We start from the raw sequence: 15,867 nt of genomic DNA on the forward strand, positions 1-15,867 counted from the left end.
CAGGGTAATTTGCTTTTTTTTCGTTATTTCCTATACATGCATATTACTTTAGTGTAGTTTTATTTTTCATTAATATATTTGAGTATACGGAATAATTCAACTTTAGCTTATTACATTTTGAGATCAATTAATTAATTTAATTAGATTAGTTTTTTACTTTTGAAGAATATTGATCTATTGCCTTATGAGCCATGATGACCTTATTATGATATCTGTATACTTACTTAAGGTTGATATATCATCATGATATATTATAAATCTTACTTTTTAAAGTGGAAAACTCACATGCTCAATTGTCCGGTTAATAATTTTTGAACAATATTAAAACATGAAAGACTATTCATTTTATAAATTGCAAAAATAGATTCGTCTAATTTATAAGATTAATTTTATTGTTTGAAAAAAAATCCGTTTAGTATAACTTTATTTAACCTCTGTTTTAAATAATAATCTAAAATTGACAATCAACAAATTATAATTTTAAATAAGGATAGCTAATCATTTTGCAAGTTTACGAGAAACTGATTAAGTTTAAAATTCGAACGGTTTTAATCTAAATTATCTAATAGTCTATTATTTACAAAAAATTGATCGACATTTATTTCTAATCTTTCCATATAAAAATGAAATAATTAAAATCAAAAACGGAATAAGTTTAAAGCAATACAATGTTTTCTTCTATTCGACGATCAGCCTACTTCATTTTGTCCTTCAAGTTAGGAATGCAGTAGATTGATGAAAACCTTTGTACCATCAAAGACGAAAATCAATTAGCAAAACTATTAACATTAATGGAGGTATTATACATGAACTGCGCGAATCAAAACTTGCTTTTGCTTAATTCAATTGAAACTTGACCAAATTTAGACGATCACATACCACGACAATATAATTCACTTAATTAATTAAGCAGTAGTAAGAGAGTTTTGTTACAAGGTATTTGCATTACATAAATGCGACAGGTAATTGTAAAAGACTCAAGTATAGTTAATCTTTGTTATTATATTTGATACTTTAGTTATCAACATACCAAGACTTGTTGAAAATCATTTTTTTTTTGCTGTAAATCAAAATATTTGAAAAACATAAAAATTAATAATGAATCTAGACGAAGAAAAAATGTTTCTAAAAATAAATTTTGCAATTAATTTGTGTGTTTGACAATTTTTTCGAAAACACGAGATTTCTTTACAAATTCAATCAACTAATTGCCATTTGGAGATTAATTTCGTCAAAATACGTATGGAATCCATACATATACGTTTACGTATGCGTTTACTAGATTAGATTAAAGCCTTCTAGATTTTCCAATTATTTATTATTCAAATTCTATTAAACGATTTACTTTTTGTAATTGAGCTTTTTGTTGTCCTATATGTTTTTGTCTAGACTCAATTTGTTCTGTTGATTCCCCTCTTCTTCGGATCCTTCTTCTTCTTCGGACTCTTTTGAACCCGCTTCCAATTCCTGTTCATCTTCGTCATTTGATTCCTCTTCTTCTTCTTCTTCTTCACTAGATTCTTCTTCTTCTTCTTCTTCTTCACTAGATTCTTCTTCCTCACTTCCGAAAAATTCATCTAAACTTTGTAACTTATACGAACTAGCTTTCGTTGCAGATTGTGTAACTAAATTCTTGGACTTTATTAAATTTGGTAATTCATTAACTTGTTTTGAAGAAAAAGAATTTTCATTAAAACTAATTGGACTTGGGGATTTTTTATTAAATGCATTTGAAGAACTTGATAATTTGTTATATTGTATTGGAGTTTCATCTCTTATTGAAGATGATGGTAAATCCTTTTGATTTTTAGTCCAATCAACAATTTTAAAATATTTAGTTATAGATTTATTGTTTAATTCATCTCCGTTTATCTCAACTGATGGAATTGGTTTTGGAGCTTGAAATATTAACGAAGATAATTGTGATCTATCAGAACCAGAATTTAATAAAACATTAAACATCCTACTTCGGTCTCTGGTATCATATGAGTTATCATATTTGCACAAATGTAAAACATGTTGAAACATTTTGAACTCGATCGATTCTTGTACTTTCAAATTTACCGTATCCCTATCTTCTTCTGAGTGGTCATTTTCAATTTTGTTAAGTTCATATGTTGCAATTTTACATGCCAAAACTAACAATTGATATCTCACTGATTCAGGTTCTTGTGCAAAATTTTTTATTGAAACTCTTAAAACATCTGGTCCAATTAAATTATCAGCCAATATAGTATATTCACCAATTGTCCAAATAATTGATGCTCTAGCATTATCTTCTAAATCCAAATCTTTATTATCTAAAATTGCTGCTAATTTTTTTAATATTTTCACAATGTAGAACTTTTCAGATTCTCCATTTAAATCATATTTTTGTTGAATGATATAACGTATAACAGTTAAAATTTCACTCATTAAATTTCCTTTTAATTTTTCTAATTTGGTCAAACACCAATTTAATATTTTTTGACTCCATTCTGAAGATATTGTTGAACATTTTGCCATTGCATTTATTGATTCCTTTGATACTAAAGTATTTTTTGAGTATAATGCATAATATTTTAATTCTTCCAAAATGTATTTAAAATTTTCTTCATTAGCTATTAGGGCTAGAATGTTTAATTTCAATAATGATACTTGTATAAATTCATCAGGTGTCAAATAAAACTGTTTGAACTTTTTTGCATAAAATTTAGGATCATATTTGCATACTAGTAATATTGACTGTAACGCAAATAATGCAATTTCTTGATCCAGTGATGTAGTTGCAATTCTAAGCAACATTATCTCCAAATGATATTCCTGGAAGTAGGTTGGTGCTAATAAATAAATTGACTTTGCGACACTTATTATAACTATATCTGATATCGATTGTACTAATGGTTGTAAGGAGGTAATAAATAGGTTTAAATCTGGATCAATTTCTTCTTCATTAGTAGGTCTTTTAATAAAAGTTCGACAATATTCAGTTAATATTTCCATTATAAACACTTGAGTCCATTCATCAAATTTTGTAATTAATGAACAAAATCTTCTAAAATTTCCATGTATGTATTGCCATTTTTTAGGATTCTTCAATTTATTCTTAATTCTGTAAAAAGTTTTAATTGCAGCAGCAACGACAATTACATCACTATCAGCCAATAGATTACCCAAAATTTCATAAATTTGTTTTCTTGATTTTCCTGCTATATCATAAATTTTCCCAATGGATAATGCTGCTGATGCTCTAACTAATGGTGATGGATCAGTTGAAGTTCTTTTCAAACTTAACGTTAAGATAGGTACAATTGATCCAATTTTAATTCCAGCTAAGGATCTTATAGCATTAGCTCTATTGGCAGGTATTTTATCATTTAATGATTTTTGAATTGAATTTATTGAAAGTAATGCAGTATCAGCTTCTGCATCAGCATATTTTGTTAAGTAAATCATAACTAATTGTCTAACTTTTGAACTTTCATTTGTAATATTTTTAACAACATCTGCAAAATATGGTAATCCATCTTCTTCTTTTGAAATTATTGATATTACACATCTCATACCATTTAATATATCTCTATTTGATCTTGAATTTAATAAATTGGAGATCTCATGAGGTCTTGATGTTGTTGAGTCCATTAATTTTGATGAAGCTGACATCGCTGCTTCAATTGATAGATCCTTTGCGGACTCTATCATCGAAGTAATCTTCGACAACGAGTCATTCATTAATATCTTATTTGTCAACAATTGATGATATAGAATAATGGTAACGCTAAATATTTAAAATAAGTCGGACTTATATTTTTCGAGTTTCGTATCAAAACTTTTGCTACCAATTATTTTTCTTGTTTAGCGTATAACTTTGGCATAACATATTCATTTAGACATATTTCGTTAGACTTATTCATTTATACATTATATATACAAGTTCTATACTTTTCTTCTTTTATTCAATTTATTAGCGGCAGTTTTCATTCTTTTACCCAAATTAAGTTCTTTCCTACTTTGTATATATTCTTGAGGGAAAAATTCTCCAATTGTAGATTGAGTACCTTCAGCTTTCTTTTTGTTTAAATCTCTAATTAAGGGAATCATAACTTCATCAACTCTTTCTTGAGTCCAACCAACATTATACATTAAAAATGATCTGATTTGATCTAAATTTGGAACTCCCCATTTAAATTCACTTTTATCAGTATCTACTTGTGGTAATTCATATGCTTCAAATATAACTTTATCTGGAAATCCATCAGGTAAGTACAACTTCCCATTTTTGATTCTTGTCAACAAATTTTTCTCTAATGAATTTAAATTAGACTTATCTTTAGCTGATTTAGTATGTTCATCAAACCACAACTTGAACTTTCTTAGATTTCCAAATTCTGCTAGTATTTCCATTGCTAAAACAGGACCAATACCTTTTATACCTTCAGTATAATCACTTCCTAAAAGTAAAGCTAATTCAATCAAGTTTGTTTGAGTCAAACCAATTTTATGCTCCACGTCTTCTTTGAAATAACATTCAACAAATTGTTTTTGATTAAACATATTCTTATAAACTTTATCTCCACCGAATAAAAAGCAATCACTATCATCAGTGATAATACCATCTACTAATCCAATCTTTAGAAGTTCTGCACATTGAGCTTCAGCTTCCATAGGAGCAGTAATGAATGGAATACCAAATCTTTTAAGTAATTCTTGGACATCGTGAATCATATTTTCAGTAACTTCATCTGAGTCCCTTTTAGCCTTCGCCAATTTTTCTTGTAACAATTGCTCTTCCGTAATTCTTGTTTCGATCGATGATATTGGTAAATTATGTGATGATTTTATTTGAGTTCTTAAATTTTCATGATCAAATTCTTCATTTTGTAATTGTTTGACTAAATTATCTTCATCTTCTTCTTCAAAATCATAATCAATTACAGCTGGTTTTCTTTTCTGAGTTTCTTCTACTTGCAGTTTTGTCTTATTATCACGGACAACGTTATTTTCATGTGGTATTGTTCCTTCATCAAAGTCAGGATTTACTTCTTGCACTTCGTCTTCGTCCACACCATCTTCATTCTCGTCATCTAAATATTGTTTAGCTTCATGCCATGGAATCAAACCTGCATCTTCTTCCTCATCTTTCTTTTGCTTTTGATTTTCTATATCCAATCCATTGTATGAAACGAACTTTTCATTATGAGGATTCAAAGTTCTTTTTACTTCATCTTGGAACCAACTAGGTAGATTTTGTTGCACTGCTTTTGATTGTTTTGGCGATCTATCTGGTAGCTTGAACTTTTCCTTGCTATATGATTTTGGTTTCAGCTTTTTAGTTTTCTTCAGTTCATCGGCCACTATTATCTCCTCGTCAGAAAATTCAAATGCCAGATCTTCTGGTTCATAAACTTTTGGTTCATTTACGAACTCTTCTTTTTTCTCATTTTTTCCTTTAGTTATTTCAATCTTACCGGTTTTATAATCTTCTGGCTGAAACATGAATGAGTTTTTTAGTTCATTTTTTGATGATATTTCTTTTATTGGTAATGCTTTTTGTTGTGGTTCTTTAGTAGGTGTATTTTTGGAAAATTCAACAGCCTTGATAGTTTTCGGTTCATCAATTTTAGCAATTGGTTCTGCAAATAAAGAAGACGAACTAAAATCAATTTTTTCTTTTGGCTGCTCAACAAATGATGGTTGAATTGGAAATAATGAGGATGAGGCAAAATCTATCTTCTCTTTCGTAGAATCAATTTGCTCCATATTCTTCTCCTCTTCCATTAAATTAAAATAATCTTGCTTACTTTCTTCTACTGCTCTCCTCAAATCCTCCTCTTCGTCATTTTGAATCTCACTTTTTGTATTGTATTGATCATAAATTGACTTTATAAGCGCCTCTTGTACTTCTTTGTCCATTTCAGTTTCTTGTTCCTCTTGCAATGGTACATCTTCGAAATCATCATCACTATCATCAACAACATCGTCTACCACTATTGGCTCCAAATTCTGCTCTTGCTTTAAACTTTGAACTTTTTCTTTCAATTCGTCCTCGGAATAAACGTGGATAGGGTTAGTTATACTTGTCTCACCACCTTGAAGTGCTAAAGTCCATCCATCATCATTTTTAACTAACGCATATTTTCTATCTTTGTCACCAGCAATTCTTTTTTCAACATTAACATCTTCACCCATTCCTGTAACATTCATTAATTTTTGAGTATAGAAATTTCTTTTTTGAACTTGTTGTATTTGAAATTTGGAAAAATCCATCAGGTTCGGGAATAATTCTTGTAATTGTTCTTTTCTATATCCCATTCTTAATCTTGATTTTAGCCTAAGGTGATTCAATATCATATATTGAGTTGCTATTGGTAATCTCGAGAATTCTTTAGATTTTGGATCAACTTCATTAATATTAATTCCATCTACATGATCAAAATCATCTAATGATTCTATCACTTCATCATCTGGCATAATTCTCTGATCGTGTCTTGAAACTTTAAACTCATGTAGGTCTGGTAAATGATATTCATCTTTTTTTCTAAACTTTATTGATTTAGGTTGTTCTGGTGATTTTTCAACATCTGGTTGTTGATTACCTGGTAAATCAGCAAAATAAATTACATCATCGTCTTCATCATAATCTGGAGTTTTAGACTTTTGTTTAATTTGCCTTCGTGGAGCTATTGAACCTTCTGCCTCTCTTTGTAGTTGAATAGCTAATAATTTTTGAGCAGTTTCTCTAGTTGATTCTGATTTTTCTTGCCTTCTATTCTTTCGTTCATTAATAGTTTGTCTTTTCAAAACTGGTACTCCTCCATCAAATACAAAAATAGGTAAAATTCCGTAATATAACAATTTACAAATTCTTCTAAAAAACCCGACAATATGTGATGAATGTAACGCGTTACCTTCTTTGTCTCTTACAGCTTTTAAAAATTGATAAATCCAAATTGATGCATCAACTGCAAGTTTTTTTCTGGATAATGCTTCTAATCTAACAGGTCTAGCTGACGGTCCTATTATATCCCATAATGACTGAACCCCCATTCAAGATAATTCATGAATTCATATGTGTTTGACTTAACAATATTTTCTCAAATACTTAACATACTTGTTTAAACCTCACTATTGCTATATTTGGCATAATATTACACAAAAAAGCATTAATTTGGTAGCGTTTGTTTTGAATTAGATCTTTCTTTTACATCGGTTTAATTTTAACATTTTTAATTCTACTCGGAGTATGATATCTTCTTTTAGTTGTCATACTATTGAAAATTGAAGTTTGCATAATATATTCAATTTCAATGTACCGTTACCCCAGAATCATGAGTCAAAGTTAAATTTACTAATCTACCCGTTAGTCCTTGAATTTTAATGGAATAAAATTTTTCATCAAGAAAAAATGAATTTCAATTATGAACTATTAATTCTTGACTCTTGAGATTTCAAAGTTTATCAATGAGGTATCATCATAAATTGTTAATGAATAAAAGATTTTAACTGTAACTTTTAAGACATTTTAAAAATCGGATCGTTTTTGTGTGTTTAGTCTATTATATAAGTATATAATTATATGATTTGGTCGGGAACGGAATTTTTATTCCCAATTTAGTAGTAAATTTCGCATGAAATTAAATTTAAATATAAATATTGATTTAGATCTACATTTTATTAATATTATGAATAAATTTACGAGATCAATTTTTCAAATTCAAATAAGATCAATTAAGATTAAAAGTAATAAATCAAATATGTCAAGTGAGTTTATGAGATTTCCTTCGAGGAGATCAACTGTATATTCACATAAGGGAATGGTTGCATCAACTCAACCATTAGCTAATTCCGCTGGTTTGAAAATATTAGATAAAGGTGGAAATTGTGTTGATGCAGCAATTGCAGTTTCAGCTGCTTTATGTGTAACAGAACCTGGATCTACTGGTATTGGAGGAGATGCTTTTGCTTTATTTCATACTAATGGTAAAGTATTTGGATTAAATGGTTGTGGTAGAGCCGCTCAAAAAATTACCCCACAAGATGTTTGGAACGAACATAATAATGGTAACCCAATGTCGAGAATTCCTTATACTTCTGCGTTTTCTGTAACTGTTCCTGGTGCAATTGATGGGTGGTATCAAGCTTATAAAAACTGGGGTTCTGGGAAAGTTAATTTCAAAGAAATATTACAACCAGCTATAACTTTAGCTAGAGAAGGGTTTCCAGTTTCAGAATTATCGAGTCGTTCCTGGAGAGGTTCGGTAAAGAAATTAAAGAGTCAAAATCCAGATGCTAAAAATAATCCTTTCATATTAGATGGAGAAAGAGGGCCAAATGAAGGAGAATTTGTTAAAAATATACCATTTGCAGATTGTCTAGAGCTCATAGGTAATGACGGTGCAAAAGCATTCTATGAAGGGCCAATTGCTGAAGCTATAGTAGAAACAACTTCTAAAAGAAATCATAAATTATCTTTGGATGACTTTAAAAACCATACTTCAACAATTGTAGAGCCAATAAAATTAGATTTCCAAAATCATTATGTGTGGGAAATACCTCCAAATGGTCATGGGTTAGTTGCATTGTTAGCTTTAGGTCTAGTTCAAGAATTACACAATGAAGGTAAGATTGATCTATATAAATTAAAACATAATTCAACTGAATATTTACATATTTTAATTGAAGCTTGCAAATTGGGGTTCCATGATTCTGATGAATATGTTACTGATCCCACTTTTAAAGAAATACCAGTCGAAGATTTATTACATCATCAATATTTGAAAGCAAGAGCTAAATTATTTTCTCCTGATAAAATTATAGATGGTGAAACAATGACACATGGAGTTCCAGATCCAAAATATAAATCAGATACTGTTTATTTTTCAGTTACTGATGCAAATGGTAATGCATGTTCATTTATAAACTCAGTATATGAGGGTTTTGGGTCTGGTATATTAGTTGAAAAATATGGATTTTGTTTACAGAATAGAGGTTGTAATTTTAATTTGTGTCCAGGAGTATCAAATTGTTTAGAAGGTGGTAAAAGACCATATCATACAATTATTCCAGGTATGATTACAAATAAATCAGATAATTCATTATATGCAGCTTTTGGTAATATGGGAGGATTTGCACAACCTGTATGTCATGTACAACATGTTTTAAATATGATCATTTTTGGAATGACACCTCAACAATCGTTGGATTCTCCTAGATTTGTTTTAAATTCAAATAATGATGATCCAAAAGATAGAGGAAGAGGTGCTGATGGACCTGTAAGAACTCCAATTACAATTGTACAAATAGAAGAAGGTGTTGGAGAGAAAACAATAGAAGAATTGAAAGCATTAGGACATACTGTTGAGGTAATGACTGATTATAAAAGACAAATGGTTGGTAGAGGTCAAATTATTAAAAGTGAAGGTAAAAATGGTCAACTGGGTGGGTTGATTTATGCTGCAGGTAGTGACATGAGAGGTGACGGAGCTGCTGTACCATTTGTATAGAACTACATTAATTAAGTAACTTAACTTTATTTGGCTTATTTGTGACTTTAAGTTGTAATGTGTATTTCTCAAAGTTGTACAAGCCGCGTATAGAAGGCTATGTAATTTTAATTTTATAACTCCGTATATATTAACCAAAAACGGATTTAATAATACTTTATTAAATTGAATTAAATTTAAAGTGCTATATAAATTGATTCAAAGTATCCTTTACAACTTTTAAATCACTATGTTGATTACTCAAAATTAACGTAATTCTTCCAAATTATGATTAAAAAAGATCCTCCACCTTCATATACAAATAAATCAACTTACTTTATTGATAAGAAAGATCAACCTCCACCATTTGAAGAACATATTTTAGGTGATGAACCAGTATATTTTAAAGATGCATCAACAAGGGGTTGGACAGTTGTTATAAATAATAGATCTTGGACTGATAATTTTAGAATATTTGTAAGTAAGGATTCAAGTGAAAAATTCGATGCTTTCAAAAACAACACTACTGATTCCAATGTTATGGATTTGAAAAGACAAGGCGTTGGTATTCCATTACTTAAAGTGTTAGTTCCACATAATCCTATAACAACTAAATTTTTGACTTTTAGAAGATACTATCCTAATCCTGATGGTCCTTTTGATATTGATAAACATTTTTATGAATTTTGTACAGTAAAAAAACATTATCATATCGGTTATGACTCCTATGTTTTTGATTTCAAACCAGATAAAGATACAGATAAAGGAAATTTTCAAATTACTATGTTTTCTCATTCAAGATTTCCGGTCCATGACTATATGTATAATGGCGAAAGACATAGATGGATAGATGAAACATTTATTGATTATTTTAAAAAATTGTTTCAAGTAAAATTTGGGTTCAAACACACCATTCTAGTTCCTGATCAACCATCTTTATGTGATAATTGGGATGGTAAAAGTCATAAATTAGATAAAACTAAAGAAAATCCATTTTTAGCATCATTCCTAAAACAAAAATTTAATTTTAAAACAAGAGTACCTAAACCTGAATATTATGGTACAAGGTGTTCTGCAATTTTGGGAGAGCCAGAGGCTTATTTCAAGTTGGGTTTTGCAGAGGTAAGAATTGATGATTTATATAATACTGAATCAGATGTTAATTATGATAGTATTTTATCAATAAATCAAGATGCTTTGGTACTAATTTGTATTGCAACCGTCTTGAAACGACAAAAAGATATAATTGAGGATAGACAAGAGGCTGAAGTAATGCTCTGAGGATATCCATGGAATAATTTAATTATTGTTGGTTATTTATAATAGATAAGAAATAAAATTAAATCTCGTAAATTGAAGTCATTCGTATTTATTTCTTTAATTATTTTCTTATAAGTTTTTTACCTAAGCCTTAAGTAAACGGCATTAAAATCAGACTAATTTATACATTTAATCTATTAACTAGGAATGACTATTTATACTCAAGTCCATTTCCAATAACAATGTTCTAAATACTGAAAATTCAGACGTAATTTCATACAACAACTTCTCATTCATGTTTGATAAACAGCAACCACCTTCCTACAATGGAGAAGTAAACTATATTCAAGAAAGAAAGCAATCAATTCCTCAACAAGAGCCAGTGTATTTCCAACACGCACCTAAAGGCTGGACAATTGTGATAAATAATAGGTTTTGGACTGGTGGGTATTGGATATTTGTAAGTGAAGATGCTTGTGAAAAATATGATGCTTTTAAGAAAAAGAAAAATGATGCTAATGTTATGGACTTACAAAGACAAGGTATTGGAATTCCATTATTAAAAATTGTATTACCCTTAAATCCAATGAGTTCTAAATTTATGACAATTGAAAGATTTTTACCAAGTTCACAAGGTGCTTTTGATGCTGATGTAAATAACTATGATTATTGTGTTGTCAAAAAATATTCTCACATGGGTTATAATACTTATATATTTGAATTTACACCAGATCCTAAAGCTCCACAATTGAATTTTCAAGTTTTCATGTTTTCACACTCAACATTACCAATAAGTGATTATATATTTAGAGGTGAAAGATATAGATGGATAGATGAGAGTTATGCTGATAGATTCAATACTTTATATCAAGTAATATTTGGCTTCAAACATACAATGTTAACCCCTGATCAACCTTCACTATGCGATAGTTGGGATGGAAAACATAATAAATTGGATAACAAAAAATCAAATCCGTACTTATCATCATATTTTAAAACGAAATTAAATTCTAGATCAAGATTTCCAAAACCAGAATACTATGGTCACTCATGTTCCGCAATCTTGGGAGAAGCTGATTCTTATTCTAGTCGAGGTTATGCAGAATTAAAAACGGCAGATACTTATAGTGGTGATTCTAATAAAAATTATGAAAGTACTTTATCTGTTAACGAAGATGCTTTAGTTTTAACTTGTATTGCTACTGTTTTAAAAAGAGAAAAAGATATTGAGCAAGAAAAGAGAAGACAGCAGCAGAGAAGATTACGATCTGGTGCTAATAATAATTTTTTGATTTCTATGGGTGTATGAATAAAATTTTTGTATGTGTTTTTTACTTATTATTATATCCTTTTAGTACCTTCTTTTGAGCGATTGTGTTTCAGCTTATCACATATTGAACAAACTTGTATGAGAAAAGTATTTCTTGACTGATAAAAACGAAAACTACCACTTCATTGTTCTCATCAGTGATAATATCTGAAAACTCTGGTCAAAAAATTATGGGGCGATTGATAAATGGACGGTGAAGCTGTTATCTTTTTAAATCTAATATTATGGTACCCTATTAATTTGAAAAATAACAGATTATCTCGAAATGGTTGCAAAAATCAAATTTAGACATCATTAGACATGACATCATTAGACATCACATCATTGATTACAATCTATCGAATAACTCATTTGACTTAAACTATTATTGAAAAACTTTTGACCTTTGTATTGAGCCTGCTGTAGTTGAATGACCTGGTTGCAAGAATTTTATCAGTTATCCCGAAGCTGTATGATGTTGAATCTTTACTTGAGGGTCAAATGCAAAACTTTAGATCAGATAAACTTATACAGGGAATTTTGGACAAGATTACTAGTGACTAATACTCCATATATCAAGTTGACATTATACGTTTTCAATTTTATGCACAAAAACTTATTCCTTCCCAAACATAGTTCTTAAGGGGTATTGTTTCATGACTGTGCGAAATACTGATTAAAATATATAAAAAGAACATGAAACATAAAAAAAGGGCGTTGTCTCTCATTTTGACTCCAAGAACAGTATGAAAAACTTATTACAATATCCGGAAGAGATTCTAGAAGTGATTCTTCAACAACTTGATCAACATATGGTTCTAGCTTTAATGCCTTTGAATTCAAGTTATTATAAAACTGGACTTAAAAAACTTTATAAATTTATTCATGTTTATGGTGTAGAATGTTTGGAATACCCTTATGATTCGTCGGATGAAAGAAAAAAGTGTTCCTACCATGAAACGTTACGGTCTTATAACTGGAGATTTAAAAAAATATTTTAAATGATATCACCAAAAAATACACTATCATTTCAGGCTCAAATTTTAAGAAATATTTTTTTGAAGAAAAAATTAATAGATATCAAAATATACATCATCTAAGTTTTGAAAATGATTTCAGAACAGATTCAGAGTCTTGCATTCTGTACTATCCAGGATATCATTTTTTAAAACAAATTCAAAATTATTTTGAGAACCTTCGTTACATAAGTCTTGACTCAACAAATTCTGGTTGTGTTTTGGTGCTTAAGGAGCATGTTTCAAAAGAAAAGGAAGCTCTTTGCTTTCCAAAAAGTATTGAAAGGCTCTATAGATTTAAGAAGGTGCCTCAAATTCCTAAAGACTTTGTTACTTTTTTCCATGATAACCTTAAAGTTTTAAAATTTTATTTTAATAGATTTCCTGAAAAGCCAAAAGACATTGAATTTATTTAATCAAATTAATTTTTTTAAAAATCTTGAAATATTACATCTTTCATTTTATGAAAAAACTATTAATTTAGCAGATCCTTCAATTCTTGCTAAAATGAATAAAATAGAGTGCAAAATCAAACAACTTGATTTGATATTTTGGAGTGATTTTTCGAAAAGAAAAGCGAATGGATATAAAAAGGTTTACTATGAAGAACTTGACGAATGGTTGTTTACTCTTGATAAATACTTTAATACAGAGAATATCGCTTCATTGTCAATTTCACAATTAAATGATCCAGGATTTGAATCAAGGATCAAGTCTGACACTTTTAAAATTACATCGTTTATGAAAAATGCAAATTTGGCAAAATTAAAGAGTCTTTTAATTTCATCGAACTTTCTAAATGTGAATGGAATCGATGTCTCAAATTTGGAAAAATTATATATTTGCACTAGTATAGCTAATGATTCATACGCTTTTGAATTAGCAAAGTTATATTTAACTAATCCCAATTTATATATAAGTTGGTGGCCAGTTTTTTATCAACTTGGTGATACCTTGTATGCTGATAATATAAGATTATATTCCCCTAGTCATTTTCAGGTTATTTCATGTCAATGGCCATTGTATTTTTTTACAAGTGGTAAAATTTTAATTAAAAAAACTGAATCAGGAGTAAAACCGAATAACATATCTAACTTAACTAATACTAAAACACGTTGTAAAAAATTCTTAAAGAAATTTGAAATATATTTGAAAAGGGATTATACATTACAGGATCTCCTAGATATGGGGCTTTTTTATAGTCCATTATCAATTTATGAGTCGGTTCTCGAAGTCATGGATCAGAATGAAAATGTGTGGGATTTGGTTGAATCAATTTGGCGCGTCAATAACAAATTTCTTTAAGTTTCGAGTGTACTCATTGAACATTTTGTTTTCACTCTGTAAGAAAGCTAGATATCACTTTATTTTTTTGAAAAGGATTTGAGAAATTGTAATTATTAACAATTTATTTTTTATTGTTCTACTAATTTTATCAAGTCATATTTGATAGTGAAGTTTTATGAGGTACAAAAACTCTCGTAAATAAATATTTGTATCTTCTTGTATTTATTTCAGTTTGATTTCTCTATTCCAATTTGTTTTCTTTTTTTTCAAGTCAATTGATCTTCAACCATTCAAAAAGTGACCAGACCCGGTCTAGGATGTCCACTGCTTTCGACAATTTTATCAACAATCAGCCATTAACCTACATCACCATAAAACAATAATGAATGAAGCTTACTACATACAAAAAAAGAGAAACCATTTCTTCAATAACTACGTCCACCCATATATTTCCGAGATGCACAAAATGGTTGTACAATAGCTATAAACAATAAGTTTTGAACTTCTGGGTTTCGAATATTCGTTAGTTAAAGTTCCGGTAAAAGATCTGATGCACTTAAAAAAAAGAAGCTAGATCCTTATGTTTCAGATCTACATAAAGAAGGTATTGGAATTCTGTGATCGATCTTTGAAGTACCATTTAAGCCAATGAGTCTAAACTCTAAACAATTAAAAGGTACTTTCAAATCAGAAAGGTGATTCTGATCTTGAATTAAATGGTTGTAAATGCTGAACTGTTATAAAAAACCATCATGTAGGTTATAATTCATGTGTTTTTAAGTTCGCACCAGATTCAGAAACTCCTCAATTATATTAGGTGGTTTTATTTTAATGTTCTTTTCTACCAATAAGTACATTTTCAGAGGTAAAAAATATAGATGGATAGACGAAAGTTTTATTGATGAATTTGATATTTTAAATCAAGTTAAATATGGATTTAACCATATTATGTTAACACCTAGTCAACCTTCATGATGTGATTATTGAAATAGAGAAATTAGTATTTTGGACAATAATTAGTCAAATTCTCATATATCAACATTATAAAAAGGAATAGTGAACAAAGATTCGAAAGTTTTTAAGCCTGAAAATTGTGGTTCGTAATGTTCTGGCATTCTACGAGAATTTGATGCAGGTATCAGCCGAGGTTATGCTGTTTTAAAAGATTAGCTAACACTTATAATAGTAATCAAATCAACATAAATTACTAGAGCACGTTGCCCATTAATTAGAGTAGATTTGTTTTAATTTGTATTGCAATGCTTTCGAAAAGGGAAAAAAGTACTGAACAAGAAAAATGAAGGGGTTCGCTTACAATTTAGTGAAGTCGATAAGGATCTCGCTGATAAAGTATGTAGATCTAAATTTCATATAAAATCACTTTAATAATCGTAACACGTTACCTTCTAATAGCTTCAAGAAGCGAGGTATTAATGCATTTACCGAAGTTCGTAAATCTTTAAAAGCCATTCTTTGATCTGTATTGACATTAGATTGTCATTTGTCACAACTGTTTGAGGTGTTGAAGATAAGA

General features: G+C 29.3%; 6 protein-coding genes across 6 annotated transcripts; 4 read left to right on the forward strand and 2 right to left on the reverse strand. All coding sequences in view use genetic code 12, as the record gives it.

Annotated features, from left to right (window-relative positions):
• Positions 1-1,371: 1,371 nt before the first annotated feature.
• Positions 1,372-3,711, reverse strand: KGF54_001807 (uncharacterized protein; the record flags this gene model as incomplete). The annotated part of the gene is made up of 1 exon (XM_051762217.1): positions 1,372-3,711. One exon carries the CDS (start codon positions 3,709-3,711, stop codon positions 1,372-1,374), a length of 2,340 nt encoding a protein of 779 aa, XP_051621345.1.
• Positions 3,712-3,915: 204 nt separating this feature from the next.
• RAD2 (ssDNA endodeoxyribonuclease) lies at positions 3,916-7,270 on the reverse strand (the record flags this gene model as incomplete). The annotated part of the gene is made up of 2 exons (XM_051762218.1): positions 3,916-6,995; positions 7,249-7,270. 2 exons carry the CDS (start codon positions 7,268-7,270, stop codon positions 3,916-3,918), a joined length of 3,102 nt encoding a protein of 1,033 aa, XP_051621346.1.
• Positions 7,271-7,793: 523 nt separating this feature from the next.
• ECM38 (Ecm38p) lies at positions 7,794-9,482 on the forward strand (the record flags this gene model as incomplete). The annotated part of the gene is made up of 1 exon (XM_051762219.1): positions 7,794-9,482. One exon carries the CDS (start codon positions 7,794-7,796, stop codon positions 9,480-9,482), a length of 1,689 nt encoding a protein of 562 aa, XP_051621347.1.
• A 267-nt stretch (positions 9,483-9,749) lies between these two features.
• KGF54_001810 (uncharacterized protein) lies at positions 9,750-10,742 on the forward strand (the record flags this gene model as incomplete). Its single annotated transcript, XM_051762221.1, has 1 exon — positions 9,750-10,742. The coding sequence occupies one exon, from the start codon at positions 9,750-9,752 to the stop codon at positions 10,740-10,742; it is 993 nt and encodes a 330-aa protein (XP_051621348.1).
• Positions 10,743-11,016: 274 nt separating this feature from the next.
• KGF54_001811 (uncharacterized protein) lies at positions 11,017-12,030 on the forward strand (the record flags this gene model as incomplete). The annotated part of the gene is made up of 1 exon (XM_051762222.1): positions 11,017-12,030. One exon carries the CDS (start codon positions 11,017-11,019, stop codon positions 12,028-12,030), a length of 1,014 nt encoding a protein of 337 aa, XP_051621349.1.
• Positions 12,031-13,553: 1,523 nt separating this feature from the next.
• KGF54_001812 (uncharacterized protein) lies at positions 13,554-14,351 on the forward strand (the record flags this gene model as incomplete). Its single annotated transcript, XM_051762223.1, has 1 exon — positions 13,554-14,351. The coding sequence occupies one exon, from the start codon at positions 13,554-13,556 to the stop codon at positions 14,349-14,351; it is 798 nt and encodes a 265-aa protein (XP_051621350.1).
• Between the last annotated feature and the right edge of the window lie 1,516 nt (positions 14,352-15,867).

This window comes from Candida jiufengensis, assembly GCF_024610255.1.
Source record: "Candida jiufengensis strain CBS 10846 chromosome Unknown scaffold5, whole genome shotgun sequence".
NCBI lineage: Eukaryota > Fungi > Ascomycota > Pichiomycetes > Serinales > Debaryomycetaceae > Lodderomyces > Lodderomyces jiufengensis.